Consider the following 26,071-nt stretch of genomic DNA (forward strand, 5'->3'; position numbering starts at 1 on the left):
CTGTTTGGTGGTTAGGAAGGGAGCAGGACACTGAGGTGGGGCTGAGGGCTGGGAAGCACCTCAGACATCAAATGTCATTGCATGCTGGGGGTGGGGGCTGGTAATGGAATCTATCCTTGAATGGCTTTCAATCCAGGTCCTTTCTCAGGAGGGCCCCCACCAAGCATGAGAGGCACCCCGAACCTGTGAAACTCTGTGTGCACACGCTGTCATGATATGACTGTCAGGAGATTTATGTTGCCAGCATGGCCCTATTAGGCACTTTGCAGGGTGTGACCTGCAGGGAAGAGTAGGGTGTGTCCTGCTAGAGAGCCAGTTTGGCCAGCCCCACCTTGCTGGCAGAAGCTTGGTTTCAAAATGGGCTAATGGCTGGGGACACAGGCACTCTTTTCATCTCAGCCTGTCCGGCACATACTCAGCTCCTAAAGATCCAGGAAGCTTCTGTCTGGGCACTCAGAGCTGCAATAGAACTCTCTGAGCTCTGCCAAATAGCTTCTGTCTCCCAGGTCAAGGAGTTAAATGAAGCATCCTGGGCTGTCACAGATCAAACTCATTTTGTGCCACCCTCATAAACTGGTTTGCCCTGTCTGGAGCCCTCCCACCTTCCTAGCAGCTCACTTAGTTTGTGGTGACTTCTGTGCCCTGGAGGCCATGGGAACCCCAGTGCCAATCAGCAGCCTGAATCGAATCTCCATCCCCAGCACAAATTCCCATGACGAGTGACAGCACCTCCTTATCGAGCGCTTATTGTGAGCCCAGCCCTATTCTAGGCACAATAAAGGCCATTTTTTGCCCTGGAGAGCTTGGAAAGTGACAAAAACCGACCTTAGCAACTGGAGCACTGAGACCAGAGGCAAATTAGTGTGAGCATGAGTAATGCCAACTCTCAGCTTTACTGATGTCTGGAGCAAGGGCTTGTGGGGTCAGAGCAAGTGCTGTGGAGATGACGGATTTGAGAGCAAGTGGATGTGGGATCTGACAGGAGGTTGGCAAGGAAAGCTATCCAGTGGGGGGAAGAGCCTGAGCTGAAGAGGGGAGACCCAAAGGTGGGTGATGTGTTGGTCTGGGGCTGTGAAAAGGGGTGCCTTGGGGAGGGGAGCAGATGACTGGACAGGTAGGGTGGGACCAGGCTGATGACCTTGGCTTGCACGTAACAGAGAGATACTGTAGGCTCTTAAGCAAGGCACAATCCAATGAAAGCTTTGTCTGATGAAGGTTGACGTGATGGCATCACAGGGAAGAGGCCAGAGCCCCAGGGGTGGGGTGGCTCGTGGGAGGCACTAGAGTTGTCCCTGGGGAACTGTTGAGAGCTGGGCCCGAAGACTGAGCAGTGGGGCTGGAAAGGAAGAAATCAGAGAGGATCCAGATGGAAAGACAAAACTACCCCATCTCTTCTTGAATGGTTAGTTATTGTCCTATCCAATGATCCTGGGTGAAAAAGAGCCTTCCCAGTTCTGAGGAGGCCTCTCCAGATTCTCAAGAGGAAGCTAGCCATATTCAGTTCTTTGAGACCCTGGATTCGTGGGCTTATACTGCTTCTCTTTGGTCTAGCCACTCTCTAGGACTCAGTTTCCTTGTCTGTAAAATGAGGGAGTAGGCCTCTAAGAGCTTCCTGACTTAAGGCAGAATAGGAACAAGAGCAGAAAACTGCATTGAGGGGGGTGGTGAAGACTCAGTGTGAGGATAAAACAATACACTTCTCCAGGGAGAAGTGAGCTGCAAGACCTCCATCATTAACAAAAGGGGAAAACAGGGCAGGAACTGGCTGAGGAGAGGCTCCTTGCTTAAAACAGCTCTCTCTCTCTGGCCCACTTTAGTCTGTGGTTCCCAGTCCTGTCCCCCATCCCCACCCCAAGAGCCTCATTGGTCTCCCAGGTGGAGAACCGTATCTCTCTGAATGCACCCCAGGCTTTCTCCTGGGGTCCAGCCCAGCTTACTCTCTAATTTAGGGGTCAGCTCTGCTCCCAGGATGTTGGATTTCTGTTCTTATCCACGACCATCCCACCTGAGGCTGGAGTTTCCCAAATGTGCATGAGATAACCGTGTGTGTGTGTGTGTGTGTGTGTGTGTGTGTGTGTGTCTCACTGTCCTTTGTATTGGAAGAGGAGAACGCTGCCAGCAGCGCTATGTGAGTGTGATGATGTGCTTGCAAGACCCAGCCCTGGCAGGCACCGTGTGCTTTTGCGTGCAGCCCTTGCCTGCATTTCATTTTGGCTGCAGCTCCTGGGACCTGGAGTGTTTGGAAATGCATGGGGCCATTTTTGCTCACTGCAATGACTATGAGGCTTTACTGATATTTAAGATCTTGGGGTCAGGGGCGCTAAACATCTCGCAATGCTTGAGGCATCCTGCACAACGAAGAAATGTCCTGCCCAACATGCACGTAAACAAACACCCTGCCATTCCATCATAAAGCTTGGTTCCGTTTTGGATGCCCCATCTGGGCAGACCGTACTCCTCCTCCATGATTCTGAAACATATTTAGACCTGTTTTCGTGGCTGTGGGGGTGAGACCAGCACAGAGTTCTGAATGCAGTGTGTGCCCCTTCCCTGGGCTGTCCTGGCTTCCTGAGTTCATCCCCCTCAAATGCCAACCTGGCAGCTTCCTAGGTGTGGCTGGGGTGATGTAAAACCTGTTTGAGAGTCAGGGGAATGTGGTGCACCTACTGAACAAACACTTATGTCACATACTGTCCCCAAGTGCTTTACACACATTCTATCACTGAATTCTCACTGTAGTACCCTATACAGTGAGTACTATGATAATGACAGCTTTACAGATAAATAAACTGAGGCGCAGAGAAGTTAAGTAACTTGCTCAAGGCCACATATCTGGTGACTGACGTATCCAGGATTCAGCCCCATTGGCTGGCTCCAGAATCTGTGTTCTTAACCACTGCAGCTTCCTCTGCCGCGGAAGACCCAGTTCAGTGAATTTGAGAAATGCACGTGAATTTCAGCTTTCTAGAAGAAAGAGAAAGGTTAGGGGGGTCCAGCCAGTCACAGATGTCTGCTCGGGGAGGGTTGTATCCTGCCCTTTCTGAACCTTGGAGAGAAATCCAGGCCACCTGGCGGAACCGGGAGAGGATGGGGCCCGGCTAAGAGGAAGCTTTTCTCCCACTTGACAAAAATGACAGCAAAAGGCCATGCAAAACAAGAGAGAGTCATCCACAGCTGTCCTCGGCCACAGTGTGTAGACACCACATCCCACCAGCACCCTTGATGGAGGGTGGGGTTTCCAGGAATGGATGACGACACTGAGGTGTGGCTGACGGGGAGAGTGGGTAGGAGGCTGGGAAATGCAAGCCCACTGGGGCACCTCTACCTTCCCACCACACCCTCTCCCCTGCGGGCTACAGCCAGCGCCCCATTCCCTTTGGGCAGCTCACCCTGGCTGAGACTTGGCAAGACTGCTGCTGCTCCTTTTCTCAGCACAGAAAACCGAAGCCCAAAGTCAGCCTTAATCAGCATGATCACATTTTCGCTGGGTTAGGGCCAGGAGGAGCTTTGACTTCTCATCAGGGGTTGGAGATGACGTCCAGGATTGTCATTTACTGAGAACAAAAGAGCTCCTTGTTGGATTTCCATTTAAGGCTTAGCCTGCCGTTAGGAGTGCTTGGCTTTTCCTCCCAAGTGCCACCTGCCTCCTTCCTTCCCCGGCAAGGGGAATGGAGACAAGAAGGGCGCGGGCCGCTGGCCTAAAGCATCAGAGGCCTAATTGCATTTTTTGCATGTAATCTGCAAGGTAGCATTCCTTGTCCAAATGCTCAGAAAACTGCCCCACTCTTCTTCCTTCTGCCTTGTTATCGGCCACTTATAGTTCCTCCAACACCCACTTGCCAGTACCCTTTGGGGTAGGCTGGTTCGGCCCTGTCTGGAGAAGAAAACTGCGCCTGCCCTAGTGAGTGCCCCGCTGGGTGTGTGGGTGAAACGGCACTGGGTGCCACTGGCAAGGGTGACAGATTGTGGCTTCTGAGTTTTGAATGACACTTCTGACAGGTAGCCTGACAGCTGATCTTTCTGGGAGCTCGACCCTTGGTGGGTGTCCTGCTGCCTTGTATGGGTAAATCTGGTGTGGGGGGAAATTAACCAGTTGCCTAACCACGTCCCCTGCACACACTCACGGGGCAGGGCGCGCAGGCCCTGCATTGCTAGACTTGGCCCTGCCTCATCCCCGGAGAGGTGAACACCCAGTCAGCAGCTGTGTAGGGTTTTCACCCGGCACCATCTTGATGCTCTGGTCTGAGAATGAGTCAAAGTTGGCCAGGCCCACTGGTCTGCGAGTGCCTGGGAAAGTCTTCCTCAGACCTTGACTTCCAAAGCTGATTTCTCCCAGCTCTCTGGCTCTGCAGGCTCTTCCCAGGGAGGCTGCCTCCCCAGGTGGGGATCCAGGGAGCCAATGGGGGTGCCCCAATGTCCGTGTGTTGTGCAGTTGAATTGATCCTCTGTCCAGCTTCTCCCCATTGCAAGCCTGACAACAAAGCCAAGGAGGCCTGGCTGTGCCCACCCTGCAGCCCCCGCCCCCCACCTCCCACCCCCAGGCCCATCTCCCTTTGTCCAGATGTGTCTTTGTAATGGAGGCCCAGGGATCAGGGTTAATTTTCCCTCTTTGGCCTTTGAGGGTTTTCTCCTAGGGGGCCTGTTACCATTTCCCAGAATGGAGGGAACTTCCCTGAAGTTAGTGCAAGTGACCAGAAAGGCTGCGTCAGAAGCTGCTGGTGTCTGGACATGGCACGAGGCAGGGGTTCGGAGCCAGGGGCTCAAGTCGCAGTTTGTCCCTCCCTCATCAAGTGTCTGGTGGAAGCCGCTCTCTCCTCTAGACCTCGGCTGCCCCCCAGGACTGTGCGGGTGTGGGACCAGATCCCTGGCTGCCAAACTTTTTTTGACTACAATCCACAGTAAAGAAATTTGTTTTACACTGTTTCATGAAACAGCACTTGTCTTTACTGCTTGCATTGCAATCTAATATTTTTTATGCCTGTACGTTTTATTCTGTTCTATGTTTAACAATCCACTAAGTTGATCTCATAATCCATAATGGGTCACAGCGTGCAGTTGGACAAATAATATCTCAGATGATGGCTAAAGTTCTACCCGCATTTCCAGTGGAGCGTCTGGAAGGAGGATGACAGCGGGCAGAGGGATGGGGTGGGATACCCCATGGCCGGCTGCATTTCCCTGGTTTGGAACCTTGACTGAGCCTTTCTTCCCTTCCCTGCCCAGATCTACAATGGGACTCTCAAGAGAGAGCCCGACAACAGGCGCTTCAGCTCCTACAGCCAGATGGAGACCTGGGGCCGGCAGTACCCCCGGGGCAGCTGTGCCACCACCGGCGCGGGCAGCGACATCTGCTTCATGCAGAAGATCAAGGCCAGCCGCAGCGAGCCTGACCTCTACTGCGACCCACGGGGTACCCTGCGCAAGGGCACGCTGGGTGGCAAGAGCCACAAGACCACCCAGAGCCGCTACAGCTTCTACAGCACCTGCAGTGGCCAGAAGACTGGCAAGAAGTGCCCTGTGCACCCACCCTCCTGCACCTCCAAGCAGGACCCCGTCTATGTCCCCCCCATATCCTGCAACAAGGACCTGTCCTTCGGCCACTCTAGGGCCAGCTCCAAGTGAGTGCTGCTGAGCTGGGGTGGGAGGCTGGGGTGGGAGGCCAGGGTGGGCTGGGGGCCAGGTGGGAGGTAAGCCTTTTGCCTAGTGCACTGTGCCAGGGTTGCTCCTGAGATGATGGGGAGGACCAGCCTCTATCCTCAGGGAGTCAGTAGTCCCTGTCCTTGGAGAGTCACTGACCTCAGGGAATTTGCAGTATGAAGGGGAGACAGAACCCAAACATCAAAACATATGGGTTGAATATGAAGACTTGAAAGGATCATAGACTGTGAACAGTGACGCTAATTAGCCAAGGTTACCTAGGCCAGAGGTTCTCAAAATAGTCCCAGACCAGCAGATTTGTTAGAAACATGAATTCTGGGGCCCCATGCAAACCTGCCGACTCAGAAACACTGGGAGAGGGGCCCAGCAGAGTGAATTTTCACAAGCCCTCCAGGTGATGGCAATTCACAAAACCTCCAGTGGTGCAGCTCTCAATCCGTATTCTCAACAGGCAAAGGACTGCGCCCAGGTTAGATGCTGGGAAAGGGGGCCACGCTCCATGGTATATGGCAGGTGATTCTAAAAGACACGTAGAGCAATTAGACCTAAAAGCTGAGAGGCATGACCTGGTGCTAAGGAGCCGCACAAATCCTGTAGATGGTGACGGACCATCACCCAGGGGGATGAAGGAGACGAAAAAGGGTGTATGGTGGGTGCAGGTGGCTTGGGGCCACGTGCCATGGAGGGACATTGGTCTGCCCCCCCACCCCAAGGCTCAGAGTCCCATGAAACTTTGAACTTTTTTTACTTTCTTTCTTTCTTTTTTTTTGTTACGGTAATATATATACAACAAAACTTCCAATTGTAATTACTTTAAAGTACACAATTCAATGGTATTAATTCCTTTCACAGTGCTGTGCTACCACCACCAGCACCCATCACCAAAACTTTTCCATGACCTCAAACAGAAACTCTGCCCCAATTAAGCGTGAACTCCCCATTCCCCATCTTCACCCTTGCCCCTGGGAACCTGTAATCTACTTTCTGACTCTGTGCATGGGCATATTCTAGTTATTTCTTATATGTGGAATCATACAGTATTTGTCCTTTCATGTCTAGGCTTATTTCAATCAACATGATATTTTCCAGATTCATCCATGTTGTGGCATGTATCAGAATGCCATTCCTTCTTAGAGCTAAATAATATCCCATTGTGTGTATATACCACATTTTGTTTATCCATTCATCTGTTGATGGACACTTGGGTTGCTTCCACCTTTTGCTTATTGTGAATAATGCCACTGTGAACATTGGTGAACAGATAATTGTTGAGCCCTTGCTTTCAGTTCTTTTGGGTATATGATTATAAATGGGATTATCAGGTCATACGGTAATTCTGTATTCAACTCTCCTTTACCAACACCTCATGATCCTTACTACTCAATTGTTTAGCAAATATTTATTGAGCATCTACTATTTATCAGGCTCTGTAATAAGTGCAAGGGCTTCAACCTGAGCAAGACAGGCCATAGCTGTCCTGGGGCTGCAAGAACTACATTAACCACTTTTCATGGAGTCTTAGAAGCTTTGTATTCTTTATCTCTCATCCTCCCAACTCCTTCAAGGTAGGCTGTAGTGTTCCTCAGGAAGAAAATGAGCACAGAGATGTTGAGTAGCATGCTGAGACCACACAGTTGACACTGCTCCTGTGCCCTTCCCTACTCGTATCATGGTGTTCTGAAAATAAGCAGAACCCCATTATAAAGCCCGATATCTTTCAACTACTTGAAAGCTATAAGGTATATTCAGGATGATTGGGAGAAGGGCTAAGAAATTGGGAGAAGGACTAAGAATCTCTTGGAGACTGATCAGACTAGTATCCAGCCCTGGCACATTGCCCCAAATCAGAAGCCCTGGAAAAAAGACAAGATCCAGGTGAGATGGGATGGGCTACAGGCCATTTAGAGGTGACATTAGACTGGTGGATTTAAGGTGACATTCTCTCAGTTCAGGGCAAGGACGCTACTGGCCCAAAACTAGATTGCCCTGCCACTTGGGTGATTTTTCCAGAAATGGATTTGGGTTGCAAAAGCTAAAACCACAAATACTTATTGAGCACCTACCATGGTAGGTAAGACATTAAGCTAATAAAATGAGGAGAGAGCTATCTCTATAAATGTTGGGAAGATATAGAATGAGATGGGGCCACAGAAAGGTCTGCCCCCTGCCCTCAGAAAACCCTTATTCTCTGTTGGGGAGCAAAACACAGACATGTGAAAAAGTTGCCTATGGATAAATACCTTAGAAGACCAGGGATCCCTAGAAGAGAGGTCTGTCTCCCTTGGAAGTCATCATAGAAGAAGCAGGATTTCCATGGGGCCTGTGGGATGATTAGGATCACAAGGCAAGTGAGAAGGCAGGGCATTCTAGACACGGGCTCAGAACCACTCTGATCGGCACACTGTGAAGAAAGCAGATGTTCAGGGGCAGATCCTTTTTGGGGAGCTGGGGACTGTGCAAAGCACAGGGAAGCCAGAGTATTAGGTTAAACATAAAATTTCTGGCTTTGTGATTCAGAAAAGGTTGCCTATAGCCATGTCATATAGTTCAGTCTAACACATGCCCTTGAATATCAGTTGAAGCAGTTTGAATTTGAACATGCAATATGGAGACTCCACTGACAATTTGTGAGCTAGGGAAAACACAGTGAGCAGTTTTAGGATGGCTAATATGCCAAAAGATGGAGAATGTTGAATTAGGAAGCTTGACAAAGAGAACCAGTTAGAGGACTGTTGCTACTGCCCCCATGGGAGTGATCTTGGTAAGTAGGAAGGTGGTGGCAGCTGAAAGGAATGGGTGTAAGGATTTTTGCATAAGAGGAGTCAGCTAGACAAGGGATAGATGGGTGGATGGGTTGGTGCACAAATAGATAGGCTCCCAGCTATTCTCTTCCATTTTCCCAATGGCAGGCACAAATGTAAGAGATGGCAGGGTGGGTGGGGAGCTTCCCCTCAAGGAACAGGGCAGAGTTTTTTCTCAGTGCAAAGGTAACTTCCATGCTTGAGTATTAACCAGGGTCTCATCACAGTCAATGTTCTCAATTTGGGGATATCCAGTGACCCAGAGGGTCAACCTTTTCCCTCCTCTGGAGGAGCTGTTCTGCAGGGATAGCCTCCAAGTGGGCCTGGTGCATCCATGTTCTGCCTCTCTGCAGGGCAGGTGAGGCTATGAAACTTGAGTGTACAAAGGGAAATTCTGAGCCCCCGTACCAGGGATCCCAGCCCACCCTATATAACCCAACCCCGCTACCCCATTCCTCCCAGGATCTGCAGTGAAGACATCGAGTGCAGTGGACTGACCATTCCCAAGGCAGTGCAATACCTGAGCTCCCAGGATGAGAAGTATCAGGCCATTGGTGCCTATTACATTCAGCACACCTGCTTCCAGGATGAGTCTGCCAAGCAGCAGGTAACTGGCTGTACGCCTTCCTCCCTGGTAGGCCCAGACCGAAATCTGGGTCTGCCTTTAGAGATGGGTGGGAGCATGTGCAATTTGCTCCTTCTCACCCTGCTGAAAGAAGGAGTATGCTTAGCAGTGCCCTCTCTTTCTCCCCACTCCGCTCTCTCTCACACACAATCACATGCACCTTCTCATGATCCCCTCTCTCATCAGGCATCTGCGGTGGAAAACATGGTTTGTTTGTGCCTCCTAAGCTTAACTGGAAGGGAGGGCATATACAGAACTCTGCAATCAGGCCCAGAGTTTCCTAGAGAATCCAAGAGTAGTTTGCATCAAACCAAGAGAGAAAGGGCTTCATTGAAAGGGTCTCCCTTATGTCTGTGTTCTGCTTTAGAATTTTTTAAATGTATGTATACATCCATTTTCTCATCTGATAATTACCACCATCCTCCAGAGGGGGAAAATGGGGCTCAGGGAATGAAAGTGGTTTGCTGAGGGTACTACAGGCCAGCTGTTGGGGTGCTGGGATCTAAACCAAAGTCTTTTAGATCTTGATCTGAGCCCGTTATCATTACCACACACTACTTACTGGCTTGGGTGACTTGGATATTTCCAAACCGAAAGTAGTTTTTTTGTTTTGTTTTAAAAAAAAAAAAAAAATCCACTCTGAGAATTATTAGTTCAGCCTTGCTTCCCTTGACCAGGCCACGTGGCGACCCTTTTCCCGCAGGTGTATCAGCTGGGGGGCATCTGCAAGCTGGTGGACCTCCTCCGCAGCCCCAACCAGAATGTCCAGCAGGCTGCGGCTGGGGCCCTGCGCAACCTGGTGTTCAGAAGCACCACCAACAAGCTGGAGACCCGCCGGCAGAACGGGATCCGCGAGGCCGTCAACCTCCTAAGGAGAACCGGCAGCACCGAGATCCAGAAACAACTGACCGGTAAGGACTCCCAGCCACAGAGAGCCACGGTGGGGAGATGTGCATGACCGCTGACCCCTCACAGCGGGCCAGGCACAGTGGGCTGATTAGGACTCAGGTTATTGTCTTGAGAGCCATGTGTCACTGGCTTTGGCCAGGTGAGTGGTGCCCAGGTCGTGACTCTGAGTGGTGTACCTAACCCTAAGAGGTCAAGGTCTTTTTGAGAATGGAAGGCAAGAGGATGGAAATGATGTCCAGGCAGGATCCATATTTAGTAGGCACTGGGATTTGCAGATGATGGGGAAAAGTAGAATGTCACATGTGGGTAGGAGTTGACATGTCTTAAGCACCTACCTTGTGTCCAAGAAAATATGCTAAGTGCTTCAGTGGGACACACAAGAGATAGAAGATTCTGTCACCATCAAGGCCTCAAATTGGACAGGGGTGATGAGACCATGTACAGAGTAACAATGGAATAACTTTCAGATAGAAAGTAGAAAATATTAGAAGATTCTGAGTGCTAACAAAAACCATTGATCAAGCAAATGCCTTTTGAACACCTTCCATGAGCATGCTTTTGATCCAAATAGAGAACGATAAGATGCCCTCTGCTCTCAAAAGAGCCTGACAGTGTGGTTGAGATGTTGAGAAATGGGCTCATGAAACAATCGGATGACAGGTTTGATAAACCCGATGTGCCTGGAGGGAGATGTTTCAGTAGGGCTCCTTTGCTAGCCCAGTGTGGAACTGGGGTTCCTGGGGCCTTCTTGAGCCTGGCGTGCATCAAATTGACTATCCGCACCCCCAGGGCTGCTCTGGAACTTGTCTTCCTGCGACGAGCTGAAGCAGGAGCTCATTACCGATGCCCTGCCTGTCCTGGCCGACCGTGTCATCATCCCCTTCTCCGGCTGGTGTGATGGCAACAGCAACATGTCCCGGGAAGTGGTGGACCCTGAGGTCTTCTTTAATGCCACAGGCTGTTTGAGGTGAGCGAAGACGGCAGATGGGGTCTTAGCTCTTTCACCCAGATAGCCCTGTATCTTCCAACATTTAGCGGGGCCAGAGAGCTTATCACAGAAGCTACAACAGACCCTCCTGGGCAGGCTGCAAGACATGGAGGCTCCCAGGCATCCCGCCCCTCCCTGAGCCTGGGTAAGCCTTAGGACCCTGGGTCCTTGGGGGAAAACACAGAAGACATCAGTTAGGTATCTAAGAGTGAAAAGATCTGGATCAGAATGTTCAAACTAGTTCAACCAGCACCCCCTCCTCCAGTACCCCCAAAATGCCTCTTGTGCACTCTTGAGGAGTGTTCTTTTAGACAAAAGGCTACTGATTGGCTGCTGATGAGTCACTTCCCAGTTGTGGTGTTGAAACCATTTGCCATATTCATCGGCTCGAAGATGGCCCTTCCTTACCCAAAGTTTCATGAGTTCCATACCAGGGTGTGGCCCGTCCCTGTGGGGCTGTTGAAGGAGGGAATCTGGGTGTGCTCATTCTAGGAGCAGAGGTTTACAAGCTGGGAGGTAGATGGTTTGGGGGGGGGTTGCTGATACTAAGGGTGGAGCAAGCTCTGCTTTAACATCACCCCTTGCTGTCACAGAGATTTGTTTACCCAAATCCTGCAGAGTAGGGGTACAGATGGCATGTGTTTCTGTCTCGACTTTAACTCCTCCCCAAAACCTCCTCACCACCTTCCAGTGGGAGCCTTCAGGGAGCTGGGAGATGAAAAGCCTGTGTAATTAGGGCCTTTATGAGACTGCAGGGCCGCCGGGAAGAAGGGCAGCCACACCTCACCTGCCCCGGGCACACGGGTCCAGATTGCTTGGGCCTGAGCCTACCGCTGGGGAGACACACAGCTTCGACGCGGAGGGTGCACCTGGTCCCCAGCCAAGCCCCACGTCATCTAGTGTACCTGGCCCCGGCACCCCACAGAGTTTCCTCCTGCCCCACAGAGGGAGACTGAAGAGAGGGGAGACGGGAACGTCCAGCCACTGCCCACAAGTGCCCACTAGCGGCCAGATGCCTAGGACTGCCAGCTGCAGTGGAAACCTTGACAGTCATAAAAGTTACAGACCAAGGAACTGAGCAGGCAGAAAGAAGAGTAGAGGAGAACGAGGCTCAGACAGGACCCCAGCTCAGCCTCTGCTTGGGCTGGGCAGAATTGAACTAAACCATTTTCTTCCTTTCCTTCTTCCTCATTTCCTTTTTCTTCTCCATTCCTTTCTTCTCTTTCCTCTCTTCCTTCCTCCACAACCTCTAATCTCCACCCCATCCTGCCTGCTTGTTCCTGCCCCTCCTGATCTCGTCTCTACGTGCCCCCACCACACTCTCCTCTCCCACCTCCCTGTTCTCTCTTCCTTTCCCCTCTCCCTGCCTCTCTCTCAGGAACCTAAGCTCGGCCGATGCTGGCCGCCAGACCATGCGACACTACTCGGGTCTCATTGATTCCCTCATGGCCTACATCCAGAACTGTGTGGCAGCCAACCGCTGTGATGACAAGGTGAGAGGGCAGCCACCCGGTAGCACCCCATCCCACCTCCAGCCCTCCTCTGTCCAGAGCCCGAGGGCCCTGGGCATCACCCGCCTTGGTGAAGGCAGCTCCTTGGACTCCAAGTCCTGACACTTCTCTCTCCCAAACTCTTTCTGCTCTTTCTGGGGACCTCTAAGGTATGGCCCAGTAACAGGACTGAGCACCAGGCTGGGACAGAACAGAGGGGATGTCTGGATGCAGAGCACCCTGACCCTTCTCATGGGTGCCTGGGGCAGACGCAGCGGTGCCAGCTTGGAGACAGCCTGCAGGGCAAATCCCCTCTCCCCTACTCAGTGGCTGAGCCAATGCCAATACTTACTCAACCTCTCTGTTCTTCAGTTTCCCCATAATTCATATGGAGATGATCATAGTAACTACCTCACGGGCTGTGGTATGGATTCTTTTAGTTAATAAGCAAAGCACAGAGGCCTGCCTGAACAGAGCAAACTCTCAGTGGGCCCAGCCCCAGGCCCGAGGGCAGCACGCGGGTGCTGCGTCCCACTGCTGCTCTCAGCAGCATGGGCAGAGCCGTCCTCCTGCCCACTCTGGACTTTGGGATGCAGTGGCACAGACAGGTGGAAAGGAGAGTCATGGTGTGGAGATAAACTGAGAGCTGAGCTATTTCCACTGAGGCAGGACGGTGAGCAGCAGTGGGGCTGTTAGGCAGTAGGAAGGTAGTGAGGCCCGTTGTGGGCTCCTGGGTCCCGAGCCCAGCGGAGGCATTTTATCTCCGCTTCCTGCACTGGAGGCACCAACAGGGCCCTGGGAAAGAGCCTTGTCTCACGGCCGCCAGCGTGGTCCCGGTTCCTCCAGGTGGAACGGCCCCTGTGACATGAAACCCCGGGCCCTGAAAGTCAGATTCCCTCAATCCCAGCAGGCCAAGCCCCCTTAGGAGGATATATGTACCGCCCCAGGGCCCAGCCTGGGAGGTTCCCCAGAGGAAGTTGGCAGAGATCTGGGCCCAGCTGCTCTTGTGAGTTACTGGGCCCCGGATCTCTCTGTGTAGACTTTGGGTGGTTTGAAACCTTAGCTATTGGGTATTTGATACTAGAAGTCATGAAAAGAAAGAATGATGGGGGCAGTGAGAATGAGGATGAGGCTTTTGAACCTAGAAAACAATGAGACTTTCTGAAGGAGTCTGAGCCAAGAAGGAAGGCAAGTGCTTCACCCCAAGTGCTTCGGCTATAGTGTCAGGGCAGTAGCCACTGTCTCTTGAGTCCTACTATGTGCCAGGCCCCCTGGTAGATATCTCCATATATCGTCTTCCCTATACCCCAACGAGGTAGGCGACTTTAGTTCCGTTTTACAGATGAGGAAACTGAGACCCAGCAAGGTGAAGCAAATCCCTCCAGTTTACCCAGCCAGGAAATGATAGAGCCGGGATGGGGAGGTGTCACCAGGAGACCTTTTCAGACCAAAGGGTGTGTGTGGTGGGTGCCTGGGGCTCGTATTGGTTAGTCTAAGCAGCGAACCTGCGAGCCCATCAGGAGCTGGGCGGAGGCTCAGGTGCTGGCTTCTGCTCGGCCCCCAGTCCGTGGAGAACTGCATGTGTATCCTGCACAACCTCTCCTACCGCCTGGACGCGGAGGTGCCCACCCGCTACCGCCAGCTGGAGTACAACGCCCGCAATGCCTACATGGAGAAGTCCTCCACCGGCTGCTTCAGCAACAAGAGCGACAAGATGATGGTGAGTGTGGCAGCCTGGGCCGCACCCCCCAGGCCCTGCCCCTTCATCTACCCTCTCCCCTCTGCCTTCCTGGAGCCTGAAACCAGCCTCAGGGGACAAGCCAACCCAAAGCATGGCCTTGGGGTCATCAAGGGCATCCCTGTGCTGTCTACAGAGGGGATCCGTATTCTTGGGACTGTAGGAGCCTAGACTTCCGTAAAGGTCAAAAGCACCAGCCCTCTGTCTGCAGGCCTCACGCTCTCTTGCTGTATGATTGGTAAAGCCTTTCCTTGTTGTCTCCCTTTCCCTTTGAGGATTCAGGTTTAGCCAGAACCCTAATCCTTTCCACCTTGGCTCTCCTGCTTATTGTCAGAAGCATAAGGATGCTGTAGAGAAAGGGTCCGGCCTCCTTCCCTGGGGTGGAGCAGGCTGGGGCATTGCAGTCCACGTCAGGCCCTGGGCCACCCCTGCTGGCCGAGGGAGGATCAAGCTCAGGGTCCGAGTCTGGGCAGGGAGGAAGCATCATGGGGTGACACCAAGCTGGAAGGCTTGGTCAGAAGCTGCCCCAGGCACCACCTCCCAGTGCTCTCTGCCTACCTTGGAGACAGATTTGAGGACCATGGCCTTTTCCTCACTCCCGGGAGCCACCAGAAAGCAAGAGGACAGGGCCACAGCGGGGCTGCCGTTCTCCACCCAGAACCACGACCCTGAGATTGGGGGTGGGCAGGGTGCTCGGGTCGGACCCCTCTCCAGGCTCCCATCTGACCTCCTGTTTGTCCCCAGAATAACAACTATGACTGCCCCCTTCCTGAGGAAGAGGCTAATCCCAAGGGCAGCAGCTGGCTGCACCACTCCGATGCCATCCGCACCTACCTGAGCCTCATGGCCAAGAGCAAGAAGGACGCTACCCTGGAGGCCTGTGCCGGCGCCCTGCAGAACCTGACGGCCAGCAAGGGGCTGGTGAGGACGGGCCTCCCCTCCCCTCCAGCAGGTCTCCCCGTTTCTCCGACTCGTCGGCCAGGCTCTGCTCCCTATTTCTCCCGTGTCTGAGTTGTATAAAGCACGTATGGGTTTCAGAGCTTTTTTGCTCTGAACATGTTCAGAAGGCCTGGTCAGTGCAAGGGTCTGGGCTAGCCTGGGGGAATGACGCTGGGGCAGAAATGCCCCTGCCCTCTGGGAGCTCACAGCGGTGGACAGCGGGAGGACCCCTCCTGGTGGATTCTGTCTGCACCCACAGAATCCCCTTTGCTTCGTGCTTCTTGACTCCATGCTGGCTCTCCTGGGCTGTTTGCCTGGGGTTGGAGGCAGAAATAGGGAATGCATTTGTGCTACAGGGAGTCTCCTATTCGTTGAACTAGCAGAGGTAGAAATACCTACATACAGATGTAGAGTAGGAAACAAGGCATGGCCCTGGGAAGGTGATTCAGAATCAGTATACACTTAGAGGGCAAATATAGCTTGGAGTCTGGAAGGCATGATGGAATGGGATGCAGCCACAGGAGGCCTGTTTGCAATCCAAGAAGAGTTTAGAGCAGCAGCTGTGCTTCATCTTTACTTAGGGTAAGAGGATATTGGGTGGCAGCAAGACAAGGGTAAAGAAGAACCTTCCCGACTGTGAGGGCATGAGCTGGGGTCTTAGAGAATGCCGAGCCAGCCTGGACCATGTTAGGCCCGGGGTGGCTTTGTTGCCTAAAGGCCCACAGGAGCTGACCTACCTCCAGTGGGTCCTGGATGGTCTCTCCATGCGGGCCGGACCCTCTTATATCCATCTCTGTGGTCCACGCTTCTCCCCAAGCCAGCTCTTGGGCAGGGCAGGTACTTGATAAATGTATACGGAGGTAAGAGGATATGGAAGAAGATGCATAGATCTCCTTTAATTAACAGGCACCCTCAACCGTATGGTTTTGTGTAAGCAGTTACCGCTGGGAGATGTGAAAGAGGCAGAGCAGAGACAGAGTGAGAGTGGCACCTGGCACTTCCGTTAGTCTGAAAATTGACCCTGGGTCACCTGCAAGTGAGAAAATTACAGGTCCTGAGACTTCCCCCTCACTACCTGTCTGGGCTCCATGCTGATCCAGGGAGCAGGGAGGAGGGTCCGGAAAGCAGGAGCAGCATTTTAGTCTGAGTGGTTTGCTCTGCAGTTGTCCATGTGCGAGCATATTTTTGTCTCTCTGTCAGCGCCTCCAAGACGAGATGGAGAAAATTCTGAGGTTCCTTTATTTGGGTTCCGGTGCACCTCTTCTGCACGCCATGGTGCCCGGGGAAGCCACAGGCCAGGTCCTCACTTGATCCTTCTTTCTTAGATGTCCAGTGGCATGAGCCAACTCATCGGGCTGAAGGAAAAGGGCTTGCCACAAATTGCCCGCCTCTTGCAATCTGGCAACTCAGATGTGGTGCGCTCTGGAGCCTCCCTCCTCAGCAACATGTCCCGCCACCCTGTGCTGCACAGAGTGATGGGTAAGAACCACCTCCATGGACATCGAGACCACCCGTCTCTCCTCCCCGCTCCTGCCTCCCTCTTCCCCCACTTTCCAGACCTTGCTGGAATGTCTAGCTCTCTGACATCCCCTGGGCTGAGCACTCCAGGAGGGGCCTGGAGGCAGAAAGGGGTGGGTCACCTATGAAGGATGGGGAACAGGTTTGCACAGGTCCTATCTGTCCCCAAAGCTGAGCTGGAGCTGGCCTGAGTGAGGGCCGTCCAGGGCCATGGCCCCAAAGGGAACCCCTTGTCCCCTCTTTGCCTCAGTCATCCTGACCCCGTGGTCCCCACTCTTTTTTCTCCCAGGGAACCAGGTGTTCCCAGAAGTGATCAGGCTCCTGACCAGCCACACAGGCAACACCAGCAACTCTGAAGACATCTTGTCCTCGGCCTGCTACACCGTGAGGAACCTGATGGCCTCCCAGCCACAGATAGCCAAGCAGCACTTCTCCAGCAGCATGCTCAACAACGTCATCAACCTGTGCCGTAGCAGGTGGGCATGCGGGCATGGGCCTCCTCCCTCGCCTTCTCCCACCCCATACCCTCACTGCCCCCGCAAAGCAGGCAGCTGGATAGCTCTCTGAGAAGACACAGATGTAGAGTAGGAAACAAGACCTAGTTCAGGGACCCATATGGAAATAGGTAGACTGTAATGGAAGGGAAGTTCTAGAAGCCGAGCATGTTGCAGAGCCAAGGGTCTATCCTCCAGGCTTCAGGGCAGCACAGAGGGGCCCTGGTCCTCAGAGGGCCACAGGAGACATGAAACAGCAGACCAAGTGAGTGGGAACATTGTTCTGCTCCATGGGGCTCTCTCTTCTCAGGGCAAGGGCTGGGGGATGGGAGTAGGAGAGCGCTACCTGCTCTTGGCCCCCAAGGAGAAAGTTGGGGTGCTTCTAGGCAGGCAGGGGCATGGGGCTGTGCCCACGAACTAGAGTGACCAGGACTTACCACACCTCAATGGGGCTCCTCTCTCAAGCACCCATGGGGCCACCTCTGTCTCCCAGACTTAGAGGTGGGGTTGGGAGGAAAGAAGATGCTCCTTCTCATGCCCCCGGGAATCTCTTCTCACAAATGAACCTCCCACCTGTCCAGTGTCTCACCCAAGGCTGCAGAAGCTGCCCGCCTCCTGCTGTCTGACATGTGGTCCAGCAAGGAACTGCAGGGTGTCCTTAGACAGGTAAGAGCCCACGCCATTAACCCCCTTCAACTCGCTGTCCAACACTTCACTGTACTGGAGGCCACATGGATCAAGGGGGGAGAGGGAGATTGGCAGGAGAAACAGGGTGCACAATAGTGAATATGATAAACATTCTCAGCAAAATTCTACACCTTGGGATCTCAGAGGGCTGCACAGCACATGGAGGGAGAGGAAGTCAAGGAAATGTGCAAGAGGCCTGGGGCAGGGTCATTTAGGAACAAAATGAAAAGCATTGTGGACAAAAGGCGCACATTTCCTTGGGGGCATGATACATGCTGTGGTTGAAAAAGTAGGTTTGGGCTAGATGACAAGACCCCTTTAATTCCAAGGGACTTTCCACCTTTGGTACTGGGAAGCTATGAAGGTTTTGAGTCGAGGGGTTCATGATCAAAGCAACCATTTAAAAACATTTACTGCCACGCCATTTACGTGCAAGGCAGAGTGGATGGAGAATCCCTGGTGGGCTGCCGCACTTGTCTGAAGGCGACCTTTGTCTCCTCTGGGTCCTCCATGCCCACCACCTCATCACCCACAACGTCCTTTACGTTGTCAGGTTTATAGAATCTCTTCACACTGACCCTCTTTCCCATTCCTGTTATGTTCATCCTTTGGGCTGAGACGGGGGCAGTGGTGAAGATGGAAATAAAAGACAAGAGGTGGAAAAACGGAATAGTGCTGACGCTGGAGCTTTTAGCTTAGAGACTCTGTGGTTACATTACCAGACGTACGTAAGTTGGGGAAGGGTCAAGAATGCTTTTGTGGGAAGAGTGAGAAGAGTCCCAGTCTGGAGAGGTTGAATTGGGTGGGAGTCCAGGCTGGGCTGTGGCATGGGATCTTGGAAGCAAAGCCAGCTGCCTACAGATTGGGGCATCATTCGGATAGGCAAAGCCTTGAGAACAAGCAAGACCAACTACGGGGCACGTGCCCATGAACAAGTCTCAAGGGACACAGGCAGAAGCCTGGAGAAGGTACTCTTATGGGGGCTGAGGAGAGAGAAGGGCCAGGAAAACTGTGCGAGGTGGCCAGGAAGGAACTTACCAGCAAAGAAACTTCCAAGGAGAGATGAGCTGTAGTTCCGAGTGCTACTGAGAAGGCAAGAAGGATAGAGGCTGGGGAAGGCCCTGGATTTGGTGATTTGGAAGTCCCCAGCAACCTTAGAAAGCACTGCTGGCAAAGCAAGGGGAGCCTGAGGGAGCTACTGCGGTGGGTGGAAGGGAGGAAGTGGGGGGCTGGGAGGAGAGGCTGCTCACCTCCATTTGGCCTGGAAAGATAGGGGACCAAAAGAGCAGGGGGCAGATAAAAAGAGATAGATGTTTTAAGATAGATGCTCAGGGATCTGAACATCTCTATTGTGAGAGGAGAGGGAGGGGGCAGAGAAGAGGACAGTGAAGGGGATGGAAGAGACAGAATGGGGAGATGGGTCTTAGAGAGTCGGGAGACGCCCGAGGAGGTAGGAGAGGAGATGAGGCAACAACACCCTGGGACACACAGAGGATGAGCCCTACATCCAACACAGCTGGCGAGAGAAGTAGGGAGGCCCGTGAGGCTGCTGTGGTCAAATACGGCTGGGGACCAAAGGCTGCAGCAAATATGATACTTGTTCTCCATTTGACAGTCAAGTTTTCTTTTCCTACAACACTGCGATGTGGCGGGGGCTTGACCAAGTGAAAGCTGCAGGGAAGGCCAAGTGGGGATGAGGCGGGTGAAGATTGGTTGAGAGCTCCCTTGAGCTGTTTGATGGTGAGCCAGAGGGTGCAACTCAACCATGGAATACAGAGACCCAGCCAGCCCAAGACATGCTCTCAGCGTGAAGTCCCTCTGTGCAGTGCACTTGGGAGCCGGCGTCCCATTGAGTCTGCACACCTCCCTCTAGCTGTGCTTCACAATAGCTTTGACATGATCTAGGTCGGTGCTTCTGTTCCCAAAGCCCCTTCACATCCACCGTTAATTGGGTTATCACAACCACAGATGAGGCCGGCCAGCGTGGCTATGTGCATTTTCAGAAAAGACAATCAAGATCCAAAGAGTTCGTCTTCATTCAATGAGTCAGTGCAGAAGTTAGAACTAGGGCCCAGATGTCTCATTCCTGGGCTCCTTCCACAAAATTCAGCCAATCAACAGGAGTGAGCAAGCAAATCTGCAGGGGGAAATTGACATCATGTGATACACGCCCAAGCGTGCAATTGGGGCTATGAACCAGTTCCCAGTTGGGATGCCGCGGGTTGCCTGCACTCCCGTTCCCGCAGGTCGGGGAGCGTGAACTCGCACTAAGTCGTCAGAGCTCGGGACTGGCACCCAGGGCCGCTTTCCAAGGGCATCTGGGCCCTTTGCTTCTCCCACATTATGCTTCCCTCCTTCACTAAGAGGCACTTACTGAGCACCTGTGCCAGGAGGCATAGCAGGAACAGGTGTGGTCTCCACGTGGTAGGAGCTCGGGGCCTCTGACACAGAGGCTTCTCACCGGCAGCACAGCCCCCTGCTCCTGTGTCTGTGGAATGCTCAGCATATCCTCCCTCCCCAAAAGCTATCAGGGTTAACAACAAAGTGACAGGGACATCTACGGAAGAACAGCTTGCAACTTCTCCCATCTTAATTTGGTTGTTTTCCTGCTTAATGAGTAATGAGCCCTAGCCTCAATCATCATGCCTCGATGCAAATCTCTGCGAAGGCAGGTTGGAAATTCAAACATGCTGGTAGAAGTGCAAACATGCTTCGCTAACTAATGGGTGCTAACGGCATTAAGTTTGGTTGCACATTGAACTAGGCCAGTTTCACCCTTGTCCGGAGGGTTCAGCAGAGCAGTCAGGAGCCATGGTTCATGTCTGAGGATGTCCTGGGAGGGCAGTGTCTGGCCCTGCAGGAAGCCCCACACTGCCTCATCCTAAGGCATCTCAAAAGGCTGCTGTTTCTCCCCTTGCAGCAAGGTTTCGATAGGAACATGCTGGGGACCTTCACCGGGGCCAACAACCTCAGGAACTTCACCTCCCGATTCTAAGAAGAGGTTGTCCGAGCAAGTTCAACTTGCAGGTAAGCATTAGCCCACCTCCAGGCCAGGGGCGGCCTCCAGGGCCACTGCAGTGAGCTCAGCCAGTCTCAGAGAGAAGCGCCAGGGCTGTGCTTCCCCGGGATACAGGAAGCACCCTTTGGCTGCACAGACAGCCTAGCTGTGGCCAGCAGAAGGGCAGCTCTGTGGACTGCTTGGGGCATGGGCTGTCCAATGGACATAGTGATGTCCAATGTCCTGGAAGAGTCAACAGGGCCAGAAGTCTGAGCAGGGCTGCTGCATATAATCGTGCAGTGCTGTTCACTCTGGTGGAATGGCCCCCCTGGAGCTATTCAGCATGTCATTCTGAGTTTGGGCGTCTACAACCCACTTTCTTATCCTTTTTATAATCCACTTTCCAGGTTCTGCACATGGCTAGGTGCCACAAGGTTGCAGGTTTCCAGTTGCCGATTCTAGGGACCAAAAGTTCAAAACCAGTGTCTATGACAAAGGCTTTCAAGGCTGAGCATTCATTAGAGTCACCTGGGATGCTTGCCAAAATGAGCCCTCTTGGCCCCCAAACCAGCAATCTGACTTGATAGAACTGGGGTGGGGTCTAGGAATATGTCTTTACAAACAAGCACCCAGAGTGCTATGGATACAAGTAAACCAAGGACCACACTTAGATATTCAAACCAGACACATCAAACCTGGAGAAGGTCACCAGAGGCAGTCCTGGTGTGGCGCATCTGCAGTCAGCCAGGGATGAGGACAGGGTCCCCTGAACCATGAAGTTCAGGGGGTTCTTAGCCTCCCTCGCTGTCTGCCACTCCCCCTCCCACCTCCCAGCCCAACCCCAGGGCCTGATGAGAGGGGGGTTGTAGCTTTGGTCCTAATGAGGAGTAAATAAAACTTCAGACACCCTCTCCTGGCAGGTGAGCTTCGACAGCATGAGACAAAAAAAAGAGAAGACTAAATTTAGCAGATCCTTAATGAGCAGTCTATATGCTTAGCTCTGTGTGGGCACTTGTTGGTGGAGCAGGAGAGCAGGGGGTGGCGGTGGGGGGCAAAGCTGACAAGCTTCTGAATCGATAGGAACAACTTATAAACATAACAAGGGTGGCTGTGAACCCGGTCTCAGGCCGGAGTGCACCTCAGTGTTGATGTGGAAGAGAAGGGGAGCAGCAGTCTGGGCCAGTCTTATCGGTGGGCCGGCATCTCACTATAAATGCTAACTTGTGGCCTTCTTTTCCAGAAATCACATGACCCAGCTGAGAAGACCTCAGGCCTTGCCAGATGGGTTATTCTGTCCACACTGAGCAGTATTTGGAAAAGTTCAAATGCAACTGAGAGCAAACCTAAAAACTGTGGATGATGGAAATATTTTTAGATTCTATTTTTTTTTTCCTTAGGGGAAGTCGCAGGCAATGGGGATCAGGGAGGGGCTTGTGGGGGGGCCTTTCTTGAGTTAAAGGGGCTTATATCTGATGTCAATCCTTCTTTATCTGAAAGATGATATATAGATGTGTGCGTGTATGTGTGTGTGTGTGTGTGTATAATGTAAGTGTGAGTGTGTGCATGAATGTCTGAAAGCATGACCACAAATAGAGAAAAGCTAGGTAAGCTGTGTTGTTGCAGCTTATAAGGTGGTGCAAAGGGCTCTGCCGTGTCTCGTACTCATAGGCAAGCACAACATGCTTTTTCGTTAGCTGCCCTAGTTCTATCCTAAGATATATTGTGCCAGGGCAGGGGGCCCTCACCAGGCTCAGACCCAAGGAGGAGTCCTGCAAGTCTCCTGCCTGCCGCGTCCCGGGGAGTGGGGTACTTTGCAGGAAGGGAGGTTGGAGGGGTGTTGAGGTTGAGTGTATCTCATGGGAAAATCTGGTATGTCTGACAGTGCCACCCTTCCCACAGTGCCACCAGGACTGGGGTTGGGGAAGGGATGGGGCTCTGGAAGACAGCCAGGACAGTCACCGAGGTTTGGCTGTAAGGTCTGTCCCTGGGGGAGTCGGAGAGATGGGTCTCAATGTTCTCTTGGGCAATGTTCCCTTCAGCTTCAGCCAATAAAGCCCCTGCCTTCAGGGAGCTCCTGGTCTACTCGTTGCAGGAAAAAGAAGGCAAAAATGGTGCTCAAAGCCAAAGAGCTGTTCGGAGAATGGCTGTTTGGCCTTCATATTCCCAGCAGAGAGGTGGACTGGCCGGGGCCGGGCTTGGACCTGCTCTGGCTTCCAGCAGAACAGAGGGGCATTTGGAAATTAACCAAGAGGATGCTTCCCGCTAAGCCTGGTTGCCTGCTGAGGCTCAAGTGAGGGAGTATTTCAGGCCCCGGGAGACTTGGAGGAACAGAATTTGGGGAGACCAGGAAAGGGAAACATCTTTTCAGGGCATCAGCAAGCCCACGCCCCAACGCCTTCCCTCAAAAGCCCTGCAAGTCCTCTCTCCACTCTGGCTTCGGGAGCACTATAGGGGATGTGAGAAAAGAGGCCTGGTCAGGGGCGCAGCCACCCCAAAGCCCCGTGCTCTCGTGCATTTCAGATGCGGTGTTGTAGTAGGGCCTCCTTTCTGTGTAAATAGCCCTTAATATATACTGTAAGAAAAAGTGTAGCACAGGGCTCCCCAGGCTCCCCATTTTCTGCCTCCACCTCCCACACTCACGTTGCTGGTGTTAGATAGGAATTAACTGCCTTGGCTGTATCCTTCTCTAGAAGGAAATAAATTGCTTCTCATGCCTTCTCCTTCTTCCAAGTCTCGTTCCCCACTCTGGGGTTCCCCCAACCCAACCTTACAATCAGAACAGAAAAACTCTTTCTGGATTCAGGATCTGCCTTTTAAGAGACATGACAACTGAGATCAGGGAGTGCAGGGTGGACAAGGCCAGATATGTGAGGACACTGTGCCCCAAGAGGCTTCCCAGTCCGTCTAGCCAGGAGCCCCTGGTGTGGGTTCTGTAAAGTCCTCTCCTCGTTTCCTTGCTTGTGATCCAAGGCCCACTCCTGGCTCATCCCTCTCTCTCAGGGGCCCATGGGGAGTCTGGTCCCCCCGAGACTGGCCTGGGCACAACTTTCATGATGACTCTTCTTCCAGTCATTAGGACACTGAGGAATTCACTTCTTCCTAATATTTATTGAGCATCCCCCTATGCACAGTGCTGTCCTAGGATACATCCGTGAATGAAGCACACAGAACCCCTGGCCTCATGGAGCTTATGTTCTCATGGAGGAAAGGGAAGACTGGTGGGTCCTCTACTTTAAGGGTCTCCTAGTCTTCAAAGACTTCCCGGGCCAGTCAGGGCAAGAGGGAGAAAAGCCACTAGAAGTGAATCTACTTCACACCCCAAGGAGGCACCCTCCCCTCAGCGCTGCCCTACTCCTGCACCTTGGCTCCTTCTCACCCCAACCAGCAGGAGAGCTGGATGAACCCTCTGCCATGGGAAACGGGGCAGCTCTTCAAATGTGAGTGAGCTGAGGTGGACAGTGAAGCCAGGCCTGACTTGAATACCCTCTCTCAGGCCTTCTGAACCTGGCCAGCTGAGGGCCTGTCACCTGGGCCGCTGGCCTGGGCCTGTCACTTTGGAAGAGGTAAAATGAAGAGAGGGTTGAGGATGCATTTCCTAGAGACATGGAGGAAGGGTTTGGCCAGGCTCTATGTATCTGAGGCACGTTTCAGAATGTATAAGCTCATGTTGATCTCACGCTACCAGGGTTGATACCTAAAGCAAAACATTCCCATTTGGAGCCAAATGAGGAAGGACATGGACCACTGAGTCTCTGCCTGTCCCTGACCTGACCCCCAGATCTCCTGACCTGTGCTTAAGACAAATCGAGGCATTGGCCACAAGTATCCTTTCCAGTGGGAGCCAGACCAGCGGCCCAGACCCCACCCCGCCCGCAGGGACTCAGGAAGCAATGTGCTCTCTACTCGTCGAAACCTGGCTGAGGGGTGGGATGGGTGAGATGACTGAGCCTGGGACCATGGAATGGGCAGGGGAAGAGGCCCGTGGGGTCACTGAGATATCTTGGGAGCCTCCTGAGAGCCCATCCCTGCCTTGCTTCATGTTTGTATAAGCACTTGTGCTGGCCAGGCCCAGTTTCCCTGTGATACACTTTGTATTTGCTTTTTTGGAAATATAGGAAATCAATAAATTGCTGGCATTTCGTTGAACTTTTTCAAGAAGTGGATTATTTGGGGTGCTGTTGAGAACTGAGGGGCTCCACACGTGCTTCCAGGATCTCCCCTTATTGACATCACGCAGCCAAGGATTGGGACCCCGCCGGCACTGCGTTAGTGCATTTGCTCCTCCCATGTGTTTCGTGACACGTCCTAATTTACAGATAAGGAAAGTGGGGCTTTGTGGGGAAACCGATATGCCCAGTGTCACACTACTTGTGAATGGAAAAGCGACTCCAGTGGGCACCCACCCATGTGTGTCCCGGGCAGGTAGAGGAGGAGCTCGTGTGTGCTGCATGTGTGTTCTGCCCGGGCCCAGGATCACGTGCTCCTCAGTTACGAAGACCAAGATGCCGGGGGCCCCAGCCTGAGAGGCTCACAGGGACAAGACATGCATAGAACCTCAGTAAGACACAAGACAGTGAGTTCAAGTGATGGTGTGGCGGTGTCTGTTATGGTTCAGTGAAGAGCCAGGGCTCCCTGGGGGGCAGGGGTTAGGGGGATGGGCATGTTAGGGAAGGGCCTGCAGTGAGCTTTTCCTCCCCTGGGAGCATGGTGCCTGGACAGCTGTTCCATAGAGCCTATGCGCATGCCCCCCGGGGTCATGGTCAGTGAGGCCAGGCACCCCATGGGGGGAAGGGGGAGGGTGGCCCCTCTCTGGGGCCCAGTCTATTAAACACACTCAGCCCGGGGCCTCTGAAAATGTTTTGACACCTGAAGAACATGTATTGGCTCCAAAAGATGCAACCAACTTGCAAATTCAAAATTAATGTGTGATTTTTTAAGAGTTTTTATTGAATTGTAGCATGTTCACAGAAAAGTACACAACTTAAATGCACAGTTCTATGAACGTTCATGTACTGAGCACACCACGTAACCAGCACCAAAGCCCTCCTCGTGCCCTTCCCTGTCCCAACCTGCCTCCCCCGGGGTAACCACTACCCTAACCTCTAACACCACTCACTGATCTTCCCTGGTTTTGAACTTGATGCCATTGGAATCAATAGTACAGCCTTTCTTGTTTCTGGCTTCCTTGGCTCAACAAAATATTTGTGCGATTCGGCCATATCTCTT

At 52.7% G+C, this 26,071-nt stretch overlaps 1 protein-coding gene across 1 annotated transcript in view; it reads left to right on the forward strand.

The window, feature by feature from the left end:
* PKP1 (plakophilin 1) overlaps positions 1-24,991 on the forward strand; it is a 46,655-nt gene extending 21,664 nt beyond the window's left edge. The window contains exons 3-14 of the mRNA XM_077157375.1: positions 5,224-5,618; positions 8,922-9,066; positions 9,788-9,995; positions 10,783-10,960; positions 12,360-12,474; positions 14,036-14,191; positions 14,954-15,130; positions 16,474-16,627; positions 16,956-17,142; positions 17,742-17,826; positions 20,768-20,874; positions 22,086-24,991. Coding sequence (XP_077013490.1) covers positions 5,224-5,618; positions 8,922-9,066; positions 9,788-9,995; positions 10,783-10,960; positions 12,360-12,474; positions 14,036-14,191; positions 14,954-15,130; positions 16,474-16,627; positions 16,956-17,142; positions 17,742-17,826; positions 20,768-20,842 — 1,875 coding nt within the window. The 3' untranslated portion in view covers positions 20,843-20,874; positions 22,086-24,991. The remainder of the gene's footprint in view (positions 1-5,223; positions 5,619-8,921; positions 9,067-9,787; positions 9,996-10,782; positions 10,961-12,359; positions 12,475-14,035; positions 14,192-14,953; positions 15,131-16,473; positions 16,628-16,955; positions 17,143-17,741; positions 17,827-20,767; positions 20,875-22,085) is intronic.
* Positions 24,992-26,071: the final 1,080 nt, after the last annotated feature.

The sequence above is a fragment of the Tamandua tetradactyla genome, chromosome 4, assembly GCF_023851605.1.
Source record: "Tamandua tetradactyla isolate mTamTet1 chromosome 4, mTamTet1.pri, whole genome shotgun sequence".
NCBI classification, from domain to species: domain Eukaryota; kingdom Metazoa; phylum Chordata; class Mammalia; order Pilosa; family Myrmecophagidae; genus Tamandua; species Tamandua tetradactyla.